This window comes from Salmo trutta, unplaced genomic scaffold (assembly GCF_901001165.1).
Source record: "Salmo trutta unplaced genomic scaffold, fSalTru1.1, whole genome shotgun sequence".
NCBI classification, from domain to species: domain Eukaryota; kingdom Metazoa; phylum Chordata; class Actinopteri; order Salmoniformes; family Salmonidae; genus Salmo; species Salmo trutta.
This window is the reverse complement of record NW_021823412.1, coordinates 321,833-344,278: the sequence shown is the minus strand read 5'-3', so window position 1 is coordinate 344,278 and position 22,446 is coordinate 321,833. Positions and strand designations below refer to the sequence as shown.

The following is a 22,446-nucleotide window of genomic DNA, read 5'->3' as shown; positions in this document are numbered from 1 at the left end:
GACCATGGTGGAGAGAGTTGTATCAAGCTTGGACCTGAGAACACCAGAGACCATGGTGGAGAGAGTTGTATCAAGCCTGGACCTGAGAACACCAGAGACCATGGTGGAGAGAGTTGTATCAAGCTTGGACCTGAGAACACCAGAGACCATGGTGGAGAGAGTTGTATCAAGCCTGGACCTGAGAACACCAGAGACCATGGTGGAGAGAGTTGTATCAAGCCTGGACCTGAGAACACCAGAGACCATGGTGGAGAGAGTTGTATCAAGCCTGGACCTGAGGACACCAGAGACCATGGTGGAGAGAGTTGGATCAAGCCTGGACCTGAGGACACCAGAGACCATGGTGGAGAGAGTTGGATCAAGCCTGGACCTGAGAACACCAGAGACCATGGTGGAGAGAGTTGTATCAAGCCTGGACCTGAGAACACCAGAGACCATGGTGGAGAGAGTTGGATCAAGCCTGGACCTGAGGACACCAGAGACCATGGTGGAGAGAGTTGGATCAAGCCTGGACCTGAGAAATGTGAGTGTTAACTGATAATTGTTTTGAACTCAAAATACGTTTAAAGCATTCATTGTACTTGAGTCCCAGACAAGGAACACAATCATGATATATTTGGTCAAAACAAACTTAAAGGTAGAGTCAGCGATATGACGTAGATGCACAAAGTAAACAGCTTAGAGGGTCAATTTCTACAACAACTAAGAGCGTTGTACCGCAAGGCCAGATGACTGTTTTGTTTCCGTGGTTACCACTCTGTGAGAGAGTGAAGAGAACCCTTCCACATGGGCAGGTACTGTGTGTGACTGTGTGAGAGAGAAGTCAGGCATCTTGCTCATCACAATATCTGTGGTGCTGCTCGTACAACATAATTTATCTGACTCTACCTTTAAGCTCTCATCCTAGGATCTACCAGAAATCAGACCCCCAACATCTACAAAACATGGACCAGAACGATGTTGTTTCCTGCCTCCACAAACATTCATTAATATAACACTAATGTCAGATTATTGTATGCTAATGAGTGTACATTCTGAGACTGTTGATCACTTATATTTATTTTATTACAAGTCTATTTAATAATTATTAATTCATTATTACATGAGATTGTCCATTTTAAATAACAACTACTTTTGACTTTAGGGATTCCTCAGAGCTGTAAGACTTGTGACCATGTTGAGGTAAGTCATAATGTCAATTCTTACTTTTACATACCTGCAGGAGTCAAGCACAGTCTCAAAGCCAGGTGTGTACTGACCAACCATTCATACTGGGATATAGACAGTCCTGTGTTCTGCTTTAGTAATATAAACACAGTCTCAAAGCCAGGTGTGTATTGACCAACCATTCATACTGGGATATAGACAGTCCTGTGTTCTGCTTTAGTAATATAAACACAGTCTCAAAGCCAGGTGTGTACTGACCAACCATTCATACTGGGATATAGACAGTCCTGTGTTCTGCTTTAGTAATATAAACACAGTCTCAAAGCCAGGTGTGTACTGATCAACCATTCATACTGGGATATAGACAGTCCTGTGTTCTGCTTTAGTAATATAAACACAGTCTCAAAGCCAGGTGTGTACTGACCAACCATTCATACTGGGATATAGACAGTCCTGTGTTCTGCTTTAGTAATATAAACACAGTCTCAAAGCCAGGTGTGTATTGACCAACCATTCATACTGGGATATAGACAGTCCTGTGTTCTGCTTTAGTAATATAAACACAGTCTCAAAGCCAGGTGTGTACTGACCAACCATTCATACTGGGATATAGACAGTCCTGTGTTCTGCTTTAGTAATATAAACACAGTCTCAAAGCCAGGTGTGTACTGACCAACCATTCATACTGGGATATAGACAGTCCTGTGTTCTGCTTGTAGGCATGCAGGATTTTAGATGTTGTCACCTTTGTTCATTAGACAGTGTAATCAATATATCACCAGCATTTCATGTAACATTGAATAAATACATTAGATTAGTTACTTTGGTTAATGGGCCAGTTTCCCAGACACAGATTAAGTCTAGTCCTGGACCTTAAAGATCTTTCTATTGAAACTTCCATTGAGCATGTTTTAAGTCCAGCACTAGACTCAATCTGTGTCCAGGAAACAGGCCCCATATGTATTACTGACATGCTTGTCCTTGTTCAGGACTCCACACACTGGATTCAGATTGAGCCCTTGACTTCCACTGTCCAGGGAGTGACAATGTTCAGGTAAAATAACTACTTTTAACATTTCATTCCACCTGCTAGTGTATTTCCCCATTACCTTTGGGAATAGTCTTCTAATCCAACCTCTCCATTTGACCATTGACCCTCTCTACCGTATCTTGTTGTTGCCCTCAGACACAGGACACCCAAAGGGAGTTATGAGTGCACAGTGTCTGGGCTCCGCTGGCTGTGTGAGAGAGATGTCATTCTGAAGTATCACTTCAGGAACTGGGATCCCTACAGTCAACTTCTGAAAGACATGCAGTACACACAAGGTGGTCCATTGCTGGACATCACTATGGAGTTAGGTGAACTGGAGGAAGTTCATCTGCCACACTTTGTCTGTTTAGGTAAAACCATATAGAAATAGTATTCAGAAAGACATTTCCATGTAACTGAGTTTCACTTCCTGAATGAATGAATGAACTATTCTGGGAGTTTGAGTTTACTGTGATCTGGTACTGCATAATCTGTGTGTGTTAGTTGGATGAATAATAAAATATTTGTCTTTCTGTCTCCTTTCTATTGTGTTGTTCAGGGACCAACCCTTCCCTGAGGAATGAGATGAAGATTCTTCATGTAGAGTCTTTAGAGGAAGTGCATGAGGTCACCAGATTCCATGCTAAGATTCTCCATCCCAAGTTCTCACCTATCGGTCCGATACTGAGATTACTGTCTTGGGACGTAGATGTCCACTGTGAGCTGATGCTCTATCTGACAGTGAAAAGGGAAACATTAATTTCTCGCCTATACCTGTTCCCCTGGAACCCCAGCCAAATACAGGTGAGGGACCATTATTTTAGAGATGACCTTAACTAACCAGTGGTGCAGTTTATGTTGACACTCATTAAATGAAGAGAATAGTGTGTTGCTAGTTTTCTGAATAATGTTTGAATTAGACTATACATTGACTGGCTGTGTATTCCATGCCTCGTGTCGCAGGCTGTGAAACAACAGGAAATGTCTGAAGGGTCTAAAAGGATTCTCATCACAAATCCAGAGCAGTCCCTAAAACTGAATAGTTCCTTCAGACTGAACATTCCCTTTTCTACCGCCATCAATCCACAGGTACAGTTTCAGTAGAATAAGAACATGAATCTGACATTTAAGTCACATCTCTCTGTCTCTCTCTCTGTCACATCTGTCACATCTCTCTCTCTGTCACATCTCTGTCTCTCTCTGTCACATCTCTCTGTCTCTCTCTGTCACATCTCTCTCTCTCTGTCTCGTTCTCTCTGTCACATCTCTCTCTCTCTCTCTCTATGCTGGCAGTGTTTGGTGCATGCTGGGTATTGTATGAGCGAGTGTGAGTGTTGTCTGGCCTGTGGTTTCTTTCTAGTTGCATTTTTTTGGTGTTTTTTCTTTTTCTGCTGATTCAGGTTTTTTTCAGTGGTAGAATTAGATATATTGTATTTCTTGTTGAATTGTCCTGGTGTTGGTGGGGATGGCGACCCACATGTGGTCGGCGTCCCTGCCACTTGGGCACGGCTTGAGGTGTGTTACTGAAGCTACTGTCACTGTGGAGGAGTATCTGGTCTCAGTAGGAGAGAAGGTAGGCTATGAAAAAGTTACACCGCTGTTTCTCCGTCAACAAGGGTTACGATTTTGAATTTACCACCTTTTATTACAAATGAGCGATTGGAGCATGAGTTATTGCGGTTTGGGAAGTTGGGTTTCAAACACTCGGCTCTGAAAAAGGTTGTCGTTTCGGGCGACAGGTGTTTATGTTTTTGGATTCACCGGAGCAGACTTTGGAGTTCTCGTTTAAAGTCAAGTATGACAACAGACTGTATATGGCTTATGCTGGTACGGGTAGTCAACAGTGATTTGAGTGTGGGGATGTTGGCCATAAGCAACATGCTTGCAGGTGGTCCTCGTAACGCCTGGGCTCACTAATGTAGGGATAGGTGGGCTGACAGTGGTAGAGCAGCCACAAGCACCTGTTGCTGAGGAACAAGTTGTTTGTGTTGAGGGTACTGAGTTGCAGTTTGTACCAGAGCGGAACATAGCGTCTCATGTGCAGCAGAAAAATATTGTTGTAGGAGCTCAGGATGGATCAGGGGAGTCATTTCCCCAGACTGCTGAGAAGATGCCCAGTACGCATGATGGGGTACAGGAGGGGGTTCAGGTGGGGCTAGTCTCTCAGGTAGTGGAGATGCCCAGTACGCGTGATGGGGTACAGGAGGGGGTTCAGGTGGGGCTAGTCTCTCAGGTAGTGGAGGAGATGCCCAGTATGAGTGATGGGGTACAGGAGGGGGTTTAGGTGGAGCTAGTCTCTCAGATAGTGGAGGAGATGCCCAGTATGAGTGATGGGGTACAGGAGGGGGTTCAGGTGGAGCTGGTCTAACAGGTAGTGGAGGAGATGTCCACTACTAGTAATGGGGTACAGGAGGGGGTTCAGGTGGAGCTAGTCTCCCAGGTAGTGGAGGAGATGACCGGTACTAGTGATGTGATACAAGTGGGGAGGTTTTATTTTATTTTTATTTAACCTTTATTTAACCAGATAGGCCAGTTGAGAACAAGTTCTCATTTACAACTGCGACCTGGTCAAGATAAAGCAAAGCAGTTCGACACATACAACAAGACAGAGTTACACATGGAATAAACAAACATACAGTCAATAATACAGTAGAAAAAGTCTATATACAGTGTGTGCAAATGAGGTAGGATAAGAGAGGTAAGGCAATAAATAGGCCATGGTGGTGAAGTAATTACAATATAGCAATTAAACACTGGAATGGTAGATGTACAGAAGATGAATATGCAAGTGTAGATACTGGGGTGCAAAGGAGCAAGATAAATGAATAAATACAGTATGGGGATGAGGTGTTGGGTGGGCTATTTACAGATGGGCTATGTGCCGTGATCTGTGAGCTGCTCTGACAGCTGGTGCTTAAAGCTAGTGAGGGAGATATGAGTCTCCAGCATCAGTGATTTTTGCAGTTCGTTCCAGTCATTGGCAGCAGAGAACTGGAAGGAAAGGCTGCAAAAGGAAGAATTGGCTTTGGGGATGACCAGTGAGATATACCTGCTGGAGCGCGTGCTACGGGTGGGTGCTGCTATGGTGACCAGTGAGCTGAGATAAGGCAGGGCTTTACCTAGCAGAGACTTATAGATGACCTGGAGCCAGTGGGTTTGGCGGCGAGTCTGAAGCGAGGGCCAGCCAACGAGAGCGTACAGGTCGCAGTGGTGGGTAGGATATGGGGCTTTGGTGACAAAACGGATGGCACTGTGATAGACTGCATCCAGTTTGCTGAGTAGAGTGTTGGAGGCTATTTTATAAATGACATCACCGAAGTCAAGGATCGGTAGTATGGTCAGTTTTACGAGGGTGTGTTTGGTAGCATGAGTGAAGGATGCTTTGTTGCGGAATAGGAAGCCAATTCTAGATTTAACTTTGGATTGGAGATGCTTAATGTGAGTCTGGAAGGAAAGTTTACAGTCTAACCAGAGAGAGTCGGCCCAAGAATTTAACCCTGTGCCACCCCCATAGAGACTGTCAGAGGTCCGGACAACAGGCCCTCCGATTTGACACACTGAACTCTATCAGAGAAGTAGTTGGTGAACCAGGCAAGGCAAACATTTGAGAAACCAAGGCTGTTGAGTCTGCCAATAAGAATGTGGTGATTGACAGAGTCGAAAGCCTTGGCCAGGCAGGGCTGATGATCGAGGTAGGGGTAGCCAGGTGGAAAGCATGGCCAGCCGTAGAAAAATGCTTATTGAAATTCTCAATTATAGTGGATTTATCGGTGGTGACAGTGTTTCCTAGCCTCAGTGCAGTGGGCAGCTGGGAGAAGGTGCTCTTATTCTCCATGGACTTTACAGTGTCCCAGAACTTTTTTGAGTTTATGCTACAGGATGTACATTTCTGTTTGAAAAAGCTAGGCTTAGCTTTCCTAACTGCCTGTGAATATTGGTTCCTAACTTCCCTGAAAAGTTGCATATCGCGGGGGCTATTCGATGCTAATGCAGAACACCACAGGATATTTTTGTGCTGGTCAAGCAGAGGGGAGTCAGGGGTCTGTGGCCTCAGTTGAGGAGGATCAGAAGAAGGATATGGATATTTCAGCTGATAGCAGCTGGCGATGACTCAATTCACAATCTAGGTGAGGTAAATGGGTTTCTGGACCAGACTTTTGGGAAATCTGTTAAATTGGCCTGGGTATTAGAAGTAATAAAACAGAAAAGGCTTCATGTAGTTTTCCAACAGGAGATACATAGTGATGAGGCTAATGAGGTTGACTGGGGAATATGGTGGGAGGGGCAGCATATACTCAGTCATAGTACTACTTTCAGTGCTGGGATGGCAATTTAGTTTTCCTCAGGCTTAAGGGTGACTGTGGTATCTAGAGATTGTCACGGGTTGGGTTTTATTGGTCAATGTTTTTTTGTAATGTTTCTGCTCCTAATGAGGGTAGAGAGCGTATTGCTGGATTTGATCAAATAAAGGAAACCTTAAGACAATGTGACCAAGAGGGGTGTATGGTTTTAGGGTTGGACTGGAACGGTACACTGGATTTTACTGTTGATCACACTGCTGAAGAACCTCACCTGCGGTCAGCTACTTGTCTGTCTGGTCTTCTAACCGAGTTTGAGATTTCTGATATGTGGAGAGTAAGAAATGAAAAAGTTAGGCAGTACACATGGTTAAAAGTTAATGAAGGTGGTGTCAGTGCAGCAAGGTTAGACAGGTTGTATGTATCTGATCACTACTGTAGTAGTTAATGAAGGTGGTGTCAGTGCAGCAAGGTTAGACAGGTTGTATGTATCTGAGCTCTACTGTAGTAGTTAATGAAGGTGGTGTCGGTGCAGCAAGGTCAGACAGGTTGTATGTATCTGAGCTCTACTGTAGTAGTTAATGAAGGTGGTGTCGGTGCAGCAAGGTCAGACAGGTTGTATGTATCTGAGCTCTACTGTAGTAGTTAATGAAGGTGGTGTCAGTGCAGCAAGGTCAGACAGTTTGTATGTATCTGAGCTCTACTGTAGTAGTTAATGAAGGTGGTGTCAGTGCAGCAAGGTTAGACAGGTTGTATGTATCTGAGCTCTACTGTAGTAGTTAATGAAGGTGGTGTCGGTGCAGCAAGGTCAGACAGTTTGTATGTATCTGAGCTCTACTGTAGTAGTTAATGAAGGTGGTGTCGGTGCAGCAAGGTCAGACAGGTTGTATGTATCTGAGCTCTACTGTAGTAGTTAATGAAGGTGGTGTCGGTGCAGCAAGGTCAGACAGGTTGTATGTATCTGAGCTCTACTGTAGTAGTTAATGAAGGTGGTGTCAGTGCAGCAAGGTCAGACAGTTTGTATGTATCTGAGCTCTACTGTAGTAGTTAATGAAGGTGGTGTCAGTGCAGCAAGGTTAGACAGGTTGTATGTATCTGAGCTCTACTGTAGTAGTTAATGAAGGTGGTGTCGGTGCAGCAAGGTCAGACAGGTTGTATGTATCTGAGCTCTACTGTAGTAGTTAATGAAGGTGGTGTCGGTGCAGCAAGGTCAGACAGTTTGTATGTATCTGAGCTCTACTGTAGTAGTTAATGAAGGTGGTGTCGGTACAGCAAGGTCAGACAGGTTGTATGTATCTGATCACTACTGTAGTAGTTAATGAAGGTGGTGTCGGTGCAGCAAGGATAGACAGGTTGTATGTATCTGATCTCTACTGTAGTAGGGTTGTAAGGTGACATTACTGCTGAGGGTTTTTCTGATCACCATATTGTTACTGTTGATATTCACTTGTCCTGTCCATGAAGGTCATCACCTTATTGGTATTTTAATGTGCCGATATTACATGACGCCATGTTTTGGGAAAAGTTTTTGTTGTTTTGGGAAGAATTGAGGGTTATTATTTCTAATAAGAGATGTTTTAGACGTTTGTAAACTGTCTGATGTGAATGTGGGTTTACTTTCTTTGGATCAGGAGAAGGCTTTTGACCATGTGGACCACCAGTACTTGTTCAAAACAATGAAAGCCTTTGGGTTTGGGGATGTTTTTTTGTCTTGGATGAGTTTACTGTATGCTGGGGCCTCATGTATGATGAAGGTGGGGGTGGTTTGAGTTGCCCCATCCCTGTCCAAAGGGGTATTAGGCAGGGATGCCCAACTTCAGGACAGTTATATTGTCTGGCAATTGAACCAATACTTTGTTTTTTAAGAGCGAGGCTTACTGGTTTCTCTGTGCCAGGGGTTATGAAGGGTCCCGCGATAGCACGGTCTGCGTATGCTGATGACGTGACAGTTTTTATTACAGGGGGTGAGGATGTTAAGGTTCTCTCAAACGCTCTAAAGGTGTGTGAGGGGGTCTCCTCAGGTAGAGTTAATTGGGGAAGGAGTGAATCACTGTGGGCAGGTCAGCTTCAGATAGGGTCCACTCCACGGTTGGGATGAAGACTTTTTCTAGGCTCCGATGTCTTTCAGAAAAATAACTGGGATTGTGTAGTGGAGAAGGTGTGTGCCAGATTGTCTAGGTGGAAATGGGTGCTACCCCAGCTGTCTTATAGGGGAAGGGTGCTGGTAGATAATAACCTAGCCACCTCTACGCTGTGGCACAGACTAATGATTTTACAGCCACCTGATACAAGAGCTTCACAGGACCCTTGTCCATTTCTTCTGGTCGGGACAACATTGGATTAAAGCTGCAGCCCTGTACCTGCCACTGCACCAGGATGGACAAGGCCTGGATGGACAAGGCTTTCTGGCTTCAAGCAGCCCAGAGACTGTTGTACAGTGACGGTTCTAGCTGGGTGGATACAGTCTACACATTGATGAGGAGAGCAGGCTGTTTGGGCTTAGACAAGCACCTTTTCCTCTTAAAGCTGGAGGGGGATGATTTGTCTGGCCTGACTCCATTCTATGGGTCTGTTATGCAGACTTGGAGAGTTTGTCATGTTGGGGAGGGGTGTCCATTCTGTGCTGAGTCTGAAACTCTGGTACATCTGTTCTTACAGTGTCCCAGGTTGGTCGGGATGATTGACCTGATCACTGGTTGGTTCTCAGCTCTAGGAGAGGTTTTCTCTTCCCAAATGTTTATATTTGGGACAAAGTCCAGGTTTAGTAGAAGGGGTGTAGTTCTCTTAACTTTGTGTCAGGGGCAGCTAAATTAGCAATTTGGAAAACATGAAAGAACAGTATTCGGGGACAGGGGTCTGTGGACGTGGTGGGAATGCTGGAGGGGATGTTGCAGCGAGACTGGGGGTTGAGTTTGCCTGTTACAAAATGGTTAACATTGATCTGTTTGAGTATATGGGGTATTCAGAGGCTGTTGTGTTGAGTTAATGTGGAGGAAGATTTGGTGTTGTGTTTTTAATTGATGTTTAACCTCCCTCCCTCTCTCTCTCTCTCTCTCTCTCCAGAGGATTCATTTCATACAAAGAGACACCACACCAAGCTTTTTCAGGGCGGTTGTGAAAATGACAGGGGTTGACATTGAGATGGAGTTATTCAGTGATGATGAGAGGACAGTATGGAAAGAAATGGTATCACACGGTAGGAGCACATGTCAATCATCACTTTGTACTTTAGTACCAGATGCTATTTAGAGTGATATTATAACCTCATGTTGTTTATCTTTCAGATGAATACATCACTGAAACCCATTCAACTAGTAAGTAAACATGAGAGATACAAACCAATGACTTGAGGGTCAGTCAACATGGTTTACTGTAGGACCTGGACTAGTCCTGATTATAAAAGACTGTCTTCAAGAACAATGACATCTCCTCCAGGACTTGATGTAGATTAGTCTGGTTCTGAATGACCCAATGACATCTCCTCCAGGACTTGATGTAGATTAGCCTGGTTCTGAATGACATCTCCTCCAGGACTTGATGTAGATTAACCTGGTTCTGAATGACCCAATGACATCTCCTCCAGGACTTGATGTAGATTAGCCTGGTTCTGAATGACCCAATGACATCTCCTCCAGGACTTGATGTAGATTAGCCTGGTTCTGAATGACCCAATGACATCTCCTCCAGGACTTGATGTAGATTAGCCTGGTTCTGAATGACCCAATGACATCTCCTCCAGGACTTGATGTAGATTAGCCTGGTTCTGAATGACCCAGCCTGTTTTTCTATGTCTGTGAAACCGGCCCTAAATGTGAATATGTGATATGTTCAGGTCGTTATTGTGAAAGATCATGTTTTCTCAATACTTTTATTTTAGGAGTCTGTTTCTAAATGACTGAAATGTAAATGTACAAATGTAGTTATTTTGTAACCTGACTCTCAGGTGCTGTGTTGGGGGCAGGAGGTCCGGCTGAGAGCAGTCTGACTGGTTCTGCAGAGCAGCAGCTGCGTTCTGTACGGACAGAGTTTGTGAAACGAGTGTCAGGACCTGTCCTGAATGAACTGCTGGACGGACTACTGCAACACACAGTCATAAACCAGGAGGAAATGGAGTCAGTGAAGGTGATAGCTGAGAGGACAGAGAAGGCACGTGACATCATCGACATGGTGTTGAGAAAAGGAACTGAGTCATGTTCCAGGATGATCAACCTTCTTGTGGAGCTGGACCCCTGTCTTTGTTCACTGCTTCAGATCAACACTGTTGGAGTACCAACCTAATGGTAGAATGGATAGTAACAGTGTTGGAGTACCAACCTAATGGTAGAATGGATAGTAACAGTGTTGGGGTACCAACCTAATGGTAGAATGGATAGTAACAGTGTCGGGGTACCAACCTAATAGTAGAATGGATAGTAACAGTGTTGGGGTACCAACCTAATGGTAGAATGGATAGTAACAGTGTCGGGGTACCAACCTAATGGTAGAATGGATAGTAACAGTGTTGGGGTACCAACCTAATGGTAGAATGGATAGTAACAGTGTTGGGGTACCAACCTAATGGTAGAATGGATAGTAACAGTGTTGGGGTACCAACCTAATGCTAGAATGGACAGTAACAGAGTCAACAAACTCTGTCACACACTCTGTTACTGTGACGACCCTCCCACTTTGCAGAATTCTTTCTCTTCGCTCTTGTTTTCCTTAATAGGATGATGGTGGGCGGAGCTGGGAGGGTCGTCAGCGAAATGGGACATCTGGTGTCATGACGTTGCCCTCTTTGGGTACAGCGAGCACAGTTGACCCCCCCTCCCTCTGCACCAGCCTTTTCTATGTACCATCCCCCGACCTCTATACTCCTGACCCAGGCTGCTGTGGTCAGAAGAGGTCGTAAATTCCCATGAGGAGAATCTCTCCTCATGGCCACAGTATAGAGACAGAGTGGTTTTCATAGAGAACAAAGGAGTTCTTCCACCTCACAGAACTGGAGAACCGAACGACATCTATGTTCTGGAGAAGGTATAAAAGATCGGTGAAGAATCCAGCTACGAACTGGTCCGTTTGGTACAATTTTGTGAAACTCATGAGAGACAATACAGCCACATTACCATGGCGCTGTTTATATAATAGCCTAATGTTGTGAGACTTACATCTAATGGTTGTATAAAATGAATGAATAAGGATAAAGCTATTTGTGATATGATGGGATGCTATGTAATGATGTTAATTTGAGAGATATATATTGATTGCAATTGTTCCCGAATGAGTGAGCGTTCATGTGCAAAGGATTAGCATTTCAATTGTTATAATTATCAACTCTGTAGTGCCTTCTCAGCTGACCCCCACTCCCTTTTGTCTAACAAGCCGGCATTCCGGTTTAGCCCACTAGGGCACATTCCTCTAGCATTTCTTTGTAAACATATCTACCATTTGTTATGCATTTCTGTGAATTACTTAGTTAGTAAATAAATAATTTTAAGACAATTGATGTATGGATGACTCATAGTGAAGACTGGGTTCGTGCAGATAACCAACAATTTACGACGTTTGGAATGAGACTGACGAGGTAAAGAATACGTCATTAATCAGAAGTCTAATTGATCAGATATTAAAAATATCTGAAAGTTATATTAGGAAAATTATAACTTTGTAATCTGAATATTTTCCTTGGTGCCCCGACTTCCTAGTTAATTACAGTTACACGATTAATCAGTTAATCGCGTAATAATAATTACAGAGAGTTATAAATATGTCTTCAGTTTTAATGATGCCAAAGACACTGGGCTCCCCCCATACATCGAGGAGACTCAATGCAGACACACTGTTGGTTTTGGCATTTTGGGGCTTCTTTGTGTTCATTTATTTTGGCACCCCTCAACACCCATCATTATCATCATCATCTATGAACACATCCACTCACGCTACTGACTACACACACACCAAAGAATATAAAAGGGGTGACCAAGATCCAATCAGATTCCAGTTGACAACATCACTACCCACACAGGAAATCTGCTTATGGCATTAAACTTGCTTTATATGTGAGGTAACCAATCAGAAAGCTAGTTGATGAGGTATGAACCTAAGTGATCTTGGTGATACCAACCCTCCTCCCAGAGAGCTACTGGGTCTGCAGGCTTTTTCTTCAGCCCTGCTCTAACACACCTCATTCTGCCAGTCAAGGTTCTGATTAGACTGATTAGTAGAATCAGGTGTGTTAGAGCAGGGTCAGAGCAAAAGCCTGCACTGCCAGTAGTATCTCTCCAGGAGCAGGATTGGCCATCCTGTTTTAACTCTACATATTCCTCTATCTCCATAGTAACCCCCTGAGCATGACCATCGACCTTTACTGATCAGCCAAAGCTGTCCCAAATGGCATCCTATTCCCTATACAGAGCCCTATGGGCCCTGGTCTAAAGTAGTGCACTACATAGGGAATAGGGTGCCATTTGGGACAGACAGAGACTCAAGGCTGAGTGTTTAACAGTAAAAGAGTTTGAGAAATGACAACAGAGAAGTAGGTTAAAAGTAGGGAGAGCACTGATGGAGAGAGAGAGTACTTTTGATTGGTACTGAATGTGTTGTGAATTATATACAGTCCCAGTCAAAAGTTTGCACACACCTACTCATTCAAGAGTTTTTCTTTATTTTTTGCTATTTTCTACATTGTAGAATAATAGTGAAGACATCAAACTATGAAATAACATGTGGAATCACGTAGTAGAATCCCTGTCATATACATGTAGTACATGTCAATTAAATGGAATGTGTGTGTGTGTGTGTGTCTTTGTATATACGGTGTGTGTGTCTGTCTGTATGTGTCTATCTGTGCATGTGAGTTGGTATCTGATTACTGTGATTAGTTCAATGTAACATCATATACTATACATTCTAATCAGTCTGTTTTGGGGCTGCAGAATCATTGTGCACTGCTCAAAAAAATAAAGGGAACACTTAAACAACACATCCTAGATCTGAATGAATGAAATAATCTTATTAAATAATTTTTTCTTTACATAGTTGAACGTGCTGACAACAAAATCACACAAAAATAATCAATGGAAATCCAATTTATCAACCCATGGAGGTCTGGATTTGGAGTCACACTCAAAATTAAAGTGGAAAACCACACTACAGGCTGATCCAACTTTGATGTAATGTCCTTAAAACAAGTCAAAATGAGGCTCAGTAGTGTGTGTGGCCTCCACGTGCCTGTATGACCTCCCTACAACGCCTGGGCATGCTCCTGATGAGGTGGCGGATGGTCTCCTGAGGGATCTCCTCCCAGACCTGGACTAAAGCATCCGCCAACTCCTGGACAGTCTGTGGTGCAACGTGGCGTTGGTGGATGGAGCGAGACATGATGTCCCAGATGTGCTCAATTGGATTCAGGTCTGGGGAATGGGCGGGCCAGTCCATAGCATCAATGCCTTCCTCTTGCAGGAACTGCTGACACACTCCAGACACATGAGGTCTAGCATTGTCTTGCATTAGGAGGAACCCAGGGCCAACCGCACCAGCATATGGTCTCACAAGGGGTCTGAGGATCTCATCTCGGTACCTAATGGCAGTCAGGCTACCTCTGGCGAGCACATGGAGGGCTGTGCGGCCCCCCAAAGAAATGCTAGCCTACACCATGACTGACCCACCGCCAAACCGGTCATGCTGGAGGATGTTGCAGGCAGCAGAATGTTCTCCACGGCGTCTCCAGACTGTCACGTCTGTCACGTGCTCAGTGTGAACCTGCTTTCATCTGTGAAGAGCACAGGGCGCCAGTGGCGAATTTGCCAATCTTGGTGTTCTCTGGCAAATGCCAAACGTCCTGCACGGTGTTGGGCTGTAAGCACAACCCCCACCTGTGGACGTCGGGCCCTCATATACCACCCTCATGGAGTCTGTTTCTGACCGTTTGAGCAGACACATGCACATTTGTGGACTGCTGGAGGTCATTTTGCAGGGCTCTGGCAGTGCTCCTCCTGCTGCTGGTAGCGGTCCTGCTGCTGGTTTGTTGCCCTCCTACGGCCTCCTCCACATCTCCTGATGTGCTGGCCTGTCTCCTGGTAGCACCTCCATGCTCTGGACACTACGCTGACAGACACAGCAAACCTTCTTGCCACAGCTCGCATTGATGTGCCATCCTGGATGAGCTGCACTACCTGAGCCACTTGTGTGGGTTGTAGACTCCGTCTCATGCTACCACTAGAGTGAAAGCACCGCCAGCATTCAAAAGTGACCAAAACATCAGCCAGGAAGCATAGGAACTGAGAAGTGGTCTGTGGTCACCACCTGCTGAACCACTCCTTTATTGGGGGTGTCTTGCTTATTGCCTATAATTTCCACCTGTTGTCTATTCCATTTGCACAACAGCATGTGAAATTTATTGTCAATCAGTGTTGCTTCCTAAGTGGACAGTTTGATTTCACAGAAGTGTGATTGACTTGGAGTTACATTGTGTTGTTTAAGTGTTCCCTTTATTTTTTTGAGCAGTGTATATCACTGGTTACCCATCCTATCATGTTACCACACAGATGTGACTGTCTAGCTCAGCGGTTCCCAAACTTTTCCATTCTGGAGACCATCAAATCACCGTCAAAAGCTCTTGAGGACAACCATTCACAGAGTCGCTGATTATATTGATGGTCAAATCCTATCAATACATGTGAATGTAACAAGGCCTGTACAGGCCTATTATTATTATTATTGTTATTATTATTATTATTATAATAAACTATTTGCATTGTGAAAAATAACGTAAAATAGATTATAATACCATTAATACTCCATACTGCTATTATTTTTTAATAATAAAATACTACAATCTAAAAATAATTGTGGACCAGCTGCACCACCCCCAGGGACCACAGGTTGAGAACCACTGGTCTGGAGTCCATCAGCCAAACCTGGTTGTTGTGTCACACTGCCCCCTCCTGGTAGCACTGCAAAACATCACCTAATTAAAGCAAAAAGTTAAATAAAAAATGTAACTGCACTTTTACGAGATAGAATCTTAATTTATAGGCTGAATACTGGTATTAAGTGTATGAAGACTTTGCATGACATAAATATCAACAAATAAACCTATAGGTGTTGAATCCGCCAACTGTGTTGAAACAGGAAGTCCATTTATAAGGAAGCAGAGGAAAGGGTCTCTCTTATTATAGATCAATGGTGCCGCTACTTCGCTTCACCTCCGTTCTGCCAGTAAGAAGACCTAGCAAGAATAAGGCCCGTGGCCTCAGAGATATCCCTTCAAAATAAAAGTCCCAAAATGATGAGTGTGATTTTTTTCAAACTGAAATTCATAACATTTTATGAGGAAATATTAGCAGACTTAGAATGCATGAAAAAAAGCAAAAAAGTCCATCGTATTTATATCACAAATAATATTATAGCTTTGACATTTGTTAACAGCATTAAAAGTCATGGCTCATGGCAGCTCCTTCCAGTCAGCCCTGGGGGCGCTACGGTGTGTGATGGAGAGGGTGGCTGCCACAGGCCTGAAGCTCCACCCCGAGAAGTGACACTTCATGAGGAGAGAGGTGTCCTTCTTGGGCCACCAAGTGGGGGAGGAGGGTATCAGCACAGCTGTCCGAGACTGGCCCACCCCCAACGATCAGCAACAGCTGAAGAGCTTCCTGGGCCTGGCCTCGTACTACAGGAGGTTTGTACGGGGCTTCTTGGGCCTGGCCTCGTACTACAGGAGGTTTGTACGGGGCTTCCTGGGCCTGGCCTCGTACTAACAGGAGGTTTGTACGGGGCTTCCTGGGCCTGGCCTCGTACGACAGGAGGTTTGTACGGGGCTTCCTGGGCCTGGCCTCGTACCACAGGAGGTTTGTACGGGGCTTCTCAAGCGTCGCTGCTCCCCTGAACCACCTGCTGCCAAAGGACAAGGCCTTCACCTGAACAGTGGAGTGGGAGGAGGCCTTCACCTGGACAGTGGAGTGGGAGGCCTTCACCTGGACAGTGGAGTGTGAGGAGGCCTTCACCTGAACAGTGGAGTGTGAGGAGGCCTTCAACACCCTCAAACGTGCACTGATCTCGTCTGTGTCCAGGATAAAGGGCAAGCTCGCCCTCTCCCCCTGACCTCACCTTGCCCTTTATCCTGGACACAGACGTGAGCAATGTGGGCATGGGTGGGGTGCTGGCCCAGGTGGGGTCAGAAGGGGAGAGAGAGGAGCAATGTGGGCATGGGTGGGGTGCTGGCCCAGGTGGGGCCAGAGGGGGAGAGAGGGGAGCAATATGGGCATGGGTGGGGTGCTGGCCCAGCTGGGGCCAGAGGGGGAGAGAGGGCGTACTTCAGAAAAACATTCAACAAACATGAGCGCCGCTACTGTGTCTTCCGGCGGGAGCACCTCGTTGTCGTGGCTTCCATCAAACACTTCAAGTACTACCTGGGTGACCTGCCCTTTACTGTAAGGACTGACCACTCTGCTCTCCAGTGGCTCATGTCTTTCAGAGAGCCAGAGGGGCAGGTGGCTTGCTGGTTGGAGGAGCTTCAGCTATACAATTTCAACGTGGTGCACAGGGCAGGGGCACGCCACTCCAACGCCATGTCCCGTCGGCCCTGTACTGTAGACGGCTGCCGCCACTGTGAGCGGGAGAGCGGGCCGGTCTGCTGTGAGCTGCAGACTGTCGACGTGGCTGAATGGGGGCAGCAGCAGGGACGGGACACAGACCTACAGCCAGTGCTACAGTGGGTAGAGGTGCAGCTGAGTCCACCGTGGGAAGAGGTGACAGCGCTCTCACTCGCGACCAAAGGGTTGCGGTCAAAGTTTGAGAGACTGCGGCTGGCTGATGGCGTGCTACAGCGGGCATGGAAGGAGCCAATTACGGGAGAGGAGAGGTGGCAGGTGGTGGTCCCAAAAGCACTGTGGGAGGCAGTGCTCCAGAGTACTCATTGGGGGTTGGGGACTGGACGCTTTGGGGTCACAAAAACCCTCTGCTGCCTCCATCAGGGCTTTTACTGGGGCAGCACAAGAGGGATGTGGAGGACTTTTGCCGCCGCTGTGACAACTGCACAGCGAGAAAGCGCCCTCCAGGCCGCTCTCATGCTCAGCTCCGACAGTTCCCAGTTCTGGCTCCCATGAGGAGGGTGGGAGTGGATGTAGTTGGACCGTTCCCCACCACAGACAGTGGAAACTCCTCTCCATCCTCAAAGTGATGGCCTTGTGGAGCGCTTCAACAAAACGCTTGGAAAGCAGCTGGCCATCATCTCTGCCAAACACCAGCGTGACTGGGACAAGCACCTGCCCATAGTCCTCATGGCATGCCTCCAGTACGCCGGCATGCCTCCAGAGAGATCCGCACCCCTGCAGAGATGGCGTTTGGTCGGCCCCTGCATAGCCCTCCTGTTCCCCCGGGGCCGGAGTATGCCCGGAGACTCCAGGACCGCCTGGAGACAGCCCACACCTTCGCCAGAGAGCAGCTGGTGAATGCAGATGTGAGGCAGAAGAGGAACTATGACGTGCACACCCGGGGAAGGCACTTTGTGGCTGGGGAGCTGGTCTGGGAAAGATAGGCAGATGCCCCAAGTTGGACAGCCACTGGGTGGGGCCCTGCAGCGTCCTGGAGAGGGTAGGGGAGGTTGTGTACCGGGTGCAGCTTCCTCCCAGGGTGGCGCCTCTTCAAACTCAGGAGGCTGAAGAAATATGGCTTGTCACCTAAATCCCTCACAAACTTTTACAGATGCACAATTGAGAGCATCCTGTCGGGCTGTATCACCACCTGGTACAGCAACTGCACCGCCCGCAACCGCAGGGCTCCCCAGAGGGTAGTGAGGTCTGCACAACGCATCACCCGGGGCAAACTACCTGCCTTCCAGGACACCTACAGCACCCGATGTTACAGGAAGGCCAAAAAGATCATCAAGGACAACAACCACCCGAGCCACTGCCTGTTCACCCCGCTACCATCCAGAAGGCGAGGTCAGTACAGGTGCATCAATGCTGGGACCGAGAGACTGAAAAACAGCTTCTATCTCAAGGCCATCAGACTGTTAAACAGCCATCACTAACACAGAGAGGCTGCTGCCAACATACAGACTTAAAATCATTGGCCACTTTAATAAATGGATCACTAGTCACTTTAATAATGTTTACATATCTCGCATTACTCATCTCATATGTATATACTGTATTTTATACCATATATATATATATATATATATTGCATCTTGCCTATGCCGCTCGGTCATCGCTCATCCATATCTTTATATGTATATATTCTTATTCCATCCCTTAGATTTGTGTGTATTATTTATTATTATTCTTGTTGTCGAATTGTGAGATTAGATTAGCCCCCAGGTACCCATCTAATAATTAAATTTATATTACAGCTGTCCACCAATAAAGCATCAGAACCAGAGACTCTGATACCGCCTGTTTTAAATGGAAGAGTCTATCTGGTAAGAACACTTTTTATTTACCGGCGCTGTTGAGTGGAACAAACTACCACAGTAACTCCATGCCGAGCATAACTTCATTTAAATCATGTGTAAAGCTGACTAATGATGGTTTATATTCCATGTCAGTATGTAAGGCTCTACGCTATGACAATGTCCTCCTGTCCTTTGTATTGTGTTGTGTGGAGCCGAGGTCTACTATGACTAGAAAAACATTTAAGAGGACCACAATGGAAATATGTTTTCAAACATATTTTTGTGTCATTCTCGATGATTGTAAATGCTTTATCAACGTGTGGTTGCATTGACAGGCATAATCACCAGTGCTACAATAACAGATCTCAAACATTGGGGTTTTTAAAAGACAAAATGACTGTTTCAGGCCTTACTAAGCTTTTAAATTGATCCTACATTCTAACACCATTCACCTGATAAGAAAATGTAAATAAACTTATTTTTCGACGAAAAACTAAATATAATTCAATAATTAAACCTCTGAATATTACTTTAACATCAAGATCAGGGGAGAGCGCGAACGCAGTCCCCCACTACCAGAAATTATGCAATCGAGATTTCCACATTTGGGAAATTCGCAGGGGTCAGCACAGCCGGAGTGCAATGGCTGAGCCTCGCCCTGGGTGAACCACCTTCTTGATCACGGTGTCTCCCTTGCCAGGTAAGTATGAGTTGTACACATTGGTAGAGGGGCACTCATTCCAGGACAAAGGTGTTTGACTAACGGTTACCACTTCTACTACTGACAATACCACATCATATCGACCAGGGTCTAATAACGTTTACTAATATAGTTGCGGACAAAGCGGTGGAAAAGCGATGCACTTTGTTTTATTATATTATATCGCTGTCTGACTATTTTCCCATCATGCAACACGGTAGACATTCTACACACATTGAACTGTTTGTCTAAATGTCCGTCTGATTACACACAAGTAGGCGATGTACCAAAATGCTGAAATCCCATTCGTGCTCCCACGAAAGACACCAACTATTTCTGGTGTTTTGTAGCGTTCCAGACATTGTAGGAATATTTTCATCACATACGACCCCAGATATAAAGGAGAAACAGTCGCCTACTACTTCATCAACAACAAGACATAGCAGCTACTCGGGGTGTGCTCACATGGACATACTCGTATTTGTAATTGTATCTGTAAATTGACAGTTGATAGTCGTTTTTAATATGCCTAAATAGATGTTGGCAAAATAACTTCCTGCAAATTCTCACTGCAAAAACAAACCTGGTGATTATGAGCAGCGCGCTGAGGTGTGCGGCGTGTGTGTGTGTGTGTGTGTGTGCGTGCGTGCGTGTGCGTACGTACGTGCGTGTGTGCGTGCGTGTGTGTGTGTGTGTGCGCACAGCCACGTTTGCTGTCACTCAGTCAGAATACGCATTAGCATCTCAACTTTATTCCCTACCCTTTACCTGCTAGTGAGATATTCTGCACCACAAGATGCTGCTGAGAGGAGAACTGCTCATAAGAGTAAAGGTTGCAAGGTTATCATGTCAAAGTGGGTTATCATGTCAAAGTGGGTTATCCTCTCTTGGGTAGGGGGCAGTATTTTGACATCCGGATGAAAAGCGTGACCAAAGTAACACTGCCTGTTACTCAGGCCCAGATGCTAGGATATGCATATAATTGGTAGATTTGGATAGAAAACACTCTAAAGTTTCTAATAATGTCTGTGAGTATAACAGAACTGATTTGGCAGGTGAAACCCCGAGGACAAACCATCCAGGGGGGAAAATATTGAGGTCATAGGATTTTCCAATGTTTTCTCTGGGATACCCTTATTATTAGGAACCCGGTTGCAGTGCCTATGGCTTCCACTAGACGTCAACAGTCTTTAGAAATTCTTCAATGTTTTTTTTTTTGTCTTTATTTAACTAGGCAAGTCTGTTAAGAACAAATTCTTATTTTCAATGACGGCCTAGGAACAGCGGGTTAACTACCTTGTTCAGGGGCAGAATAACAGATTTGTACCTTGTCAGCTCAGGGATTTGAACTTGCAACCTTTCGGTTACTGGCCCAACTCTCTAACCACTAGTGATACAGCCCGACATGATGCTTTCGATTGTGCATCTGTAAAAGTTTGAGGGTTTTAGGTGACAAGCCAATTTTCTTTAGCCTCCTGAGTTTGAAGAGGCTCTGTTGCGCCTTCTTCACCACGCTGGTAGCGAAACGAGTAGAGACCACACCTCCCAGGCAGTGGCCATGGTAGCCACGGAACCCCGTTTTTCTTTTGAGGAATGAAGAAGTAGTCCTATTCATTGTAAGTGTCACTCCAGGTGGACGCTACTGTTTTGGTGCGCGTGAACAGGAGCTCGTTCCACGTTGTTTTTATCCGGTATTAGAAACAGTTTATTCTGTCTTAAATTTGATCGATTATTTACGTTTTAGGGTACCTGAGGTTGGATTAGGAACGTTGTTTGAAATGTTTGGACCAAGTTTACAGGTAACTTATTAGATACTTTGTAGGCATGTTGGGCGAGTTGAAACCGGTGTATTTCTGAATCAAACACGCCAAATAAATTGACCTTTTGGGACATAAAGAAGGACATTATCGAAAAAAAGGACCGTTTGTGATGTTTCTGGGACATTTTGGAGTGCCAACAGAAGAAGATCGTCAAAGGTAAGGCATTAATTATATCGCTATTTCTGACTTTTGTGTCGCACCTGCCTGGTTGAAAAATTATTTTCATGTGTTTGTATGCGTGGCACTGTCCTCAGATAATCGCATGGTGTGCTTTCGCCGTAAAGCCTTTTTGAAATCTGACACAGCGGCTGGATTAACAAGAAGATAAACTTTATTTTGATGTATAACATATATTTTCAAGAATGTTAAATATTTGAATTTAGTATTTTTGAATTTCGCGCTCTGCAATTTCACCGGATGTTGGCCAGGTGGGACGTGTCGTGTCTTTGGGCATCATTAAACTGAAGACATGTTTAGCAAATAACTCTCTGTAATTATTATTACGCAATTAAACTGATTAATCATGTAACTGTAATTAACTAGAAGTTCGGGGCACCAAGGAAAATATTCAGATTACAAAGTGATAATTTTCCTAATATAACTTTCCAGATATCATAATATCTGATCGATTATCTTCTGATTTAATGATGTATTTTTACCTCGCGTCAGTCTCATTCCAAACGTCGTAAACGTTGTTATCTGCACGAACCCAGTCTTCACTAAGTCATCCATACATCAATTGTCTTAAAATCATTTATTTACTAAACTAAGTAATTCACAGAAAGCATACAAAACAGTAGGTATTCTTACAAAGAAATGGTAGAGGAATGGTCCCTAGTGGGCTAAACCGGCATGGCGGCTTGTTAAACAAAGGGGGGGGGGCGCGCAGCGGAGAAGACACTACAGAGTTGATAAATATTAACAATTGAAATGCTAGTCCTTTGCACATGAACGCTCACTCATTCGGGAACAATTGCTATCAATATATATATTTACGCTCAGTGTGTCGTCGGGATCTTTGTTGGAGAGTTCTGTTCTGTTGGAGAGTTCTGTTCTGT

The 22,446-nt window shown here is 45.0% G+C and overlaps 1 protein-coding gene and 1 non-coding gene across 2 annotated transcripts; one reads left to right on the top strand and one right to left on the bottom strand.

The window, feature by feature from the left end:
* Positions 1-490: 490 nt before the first annotated feature.
* On the top strand, positions 491-10,813 carry LOC115190795 (NACHT, LRR and PYD domains-containing protein 1b allele 3-like). The gene is made up of 9 exons (XM_029748873.1): positions 491-523; positions 1,145-1,182; positions 2,157-2,221; positions 2,354-2,568; positions 2,757-3,001; positions 3,161-3,286; positions 9,559-9,691; positions 9,780-9,809; positions 10,439-10,813. Exons 3-9 carry the CDS (start codon positions 2,214-2,216, stop codon positions 10,771-10,773), a joined length of 1,092 nt encoding a protein of 363 aa, XP_029604733.1. The 5' UTR covers positions 491-523; positions 1,145-1,182; positions 2,157-2,213; the 3' UTR covers positions 10,774-10,813.
* An 8,599-nt stretch (positions 10,814-19,412) lies between these two features.
* LOC115190868 (U1 spliceosomal RNA) lies at positions 19,413-19,576 on the bottom strand. Its single transcript, XR_003877451.1, has one exon. It is a non-coding gene; the product is annotated as a U1 spliceosomal RNA (small nuclear RNA).
* Between the last annotated feature and the right edge of the window lie 2,870 nt (positions 19,577-22,446).

Coding starts and splice junctions, on each gene's coding strand:
- LOC115190795 (XM_029748873.1), top strand. Junction 3,287..9,558: donor CTACCGCCATCAATCCACAG/GTACAGTTTCAG, acceptor CTCTCTCTCCAG/AGGATTCATTTCATACAAAG. Junction 9,692..9,779: donor GAAAGAAATGGTATCACACG/GTAGGAGCACAT, acceptor TTTATCTTTCAG/ATGAATACATCACTGAAACC.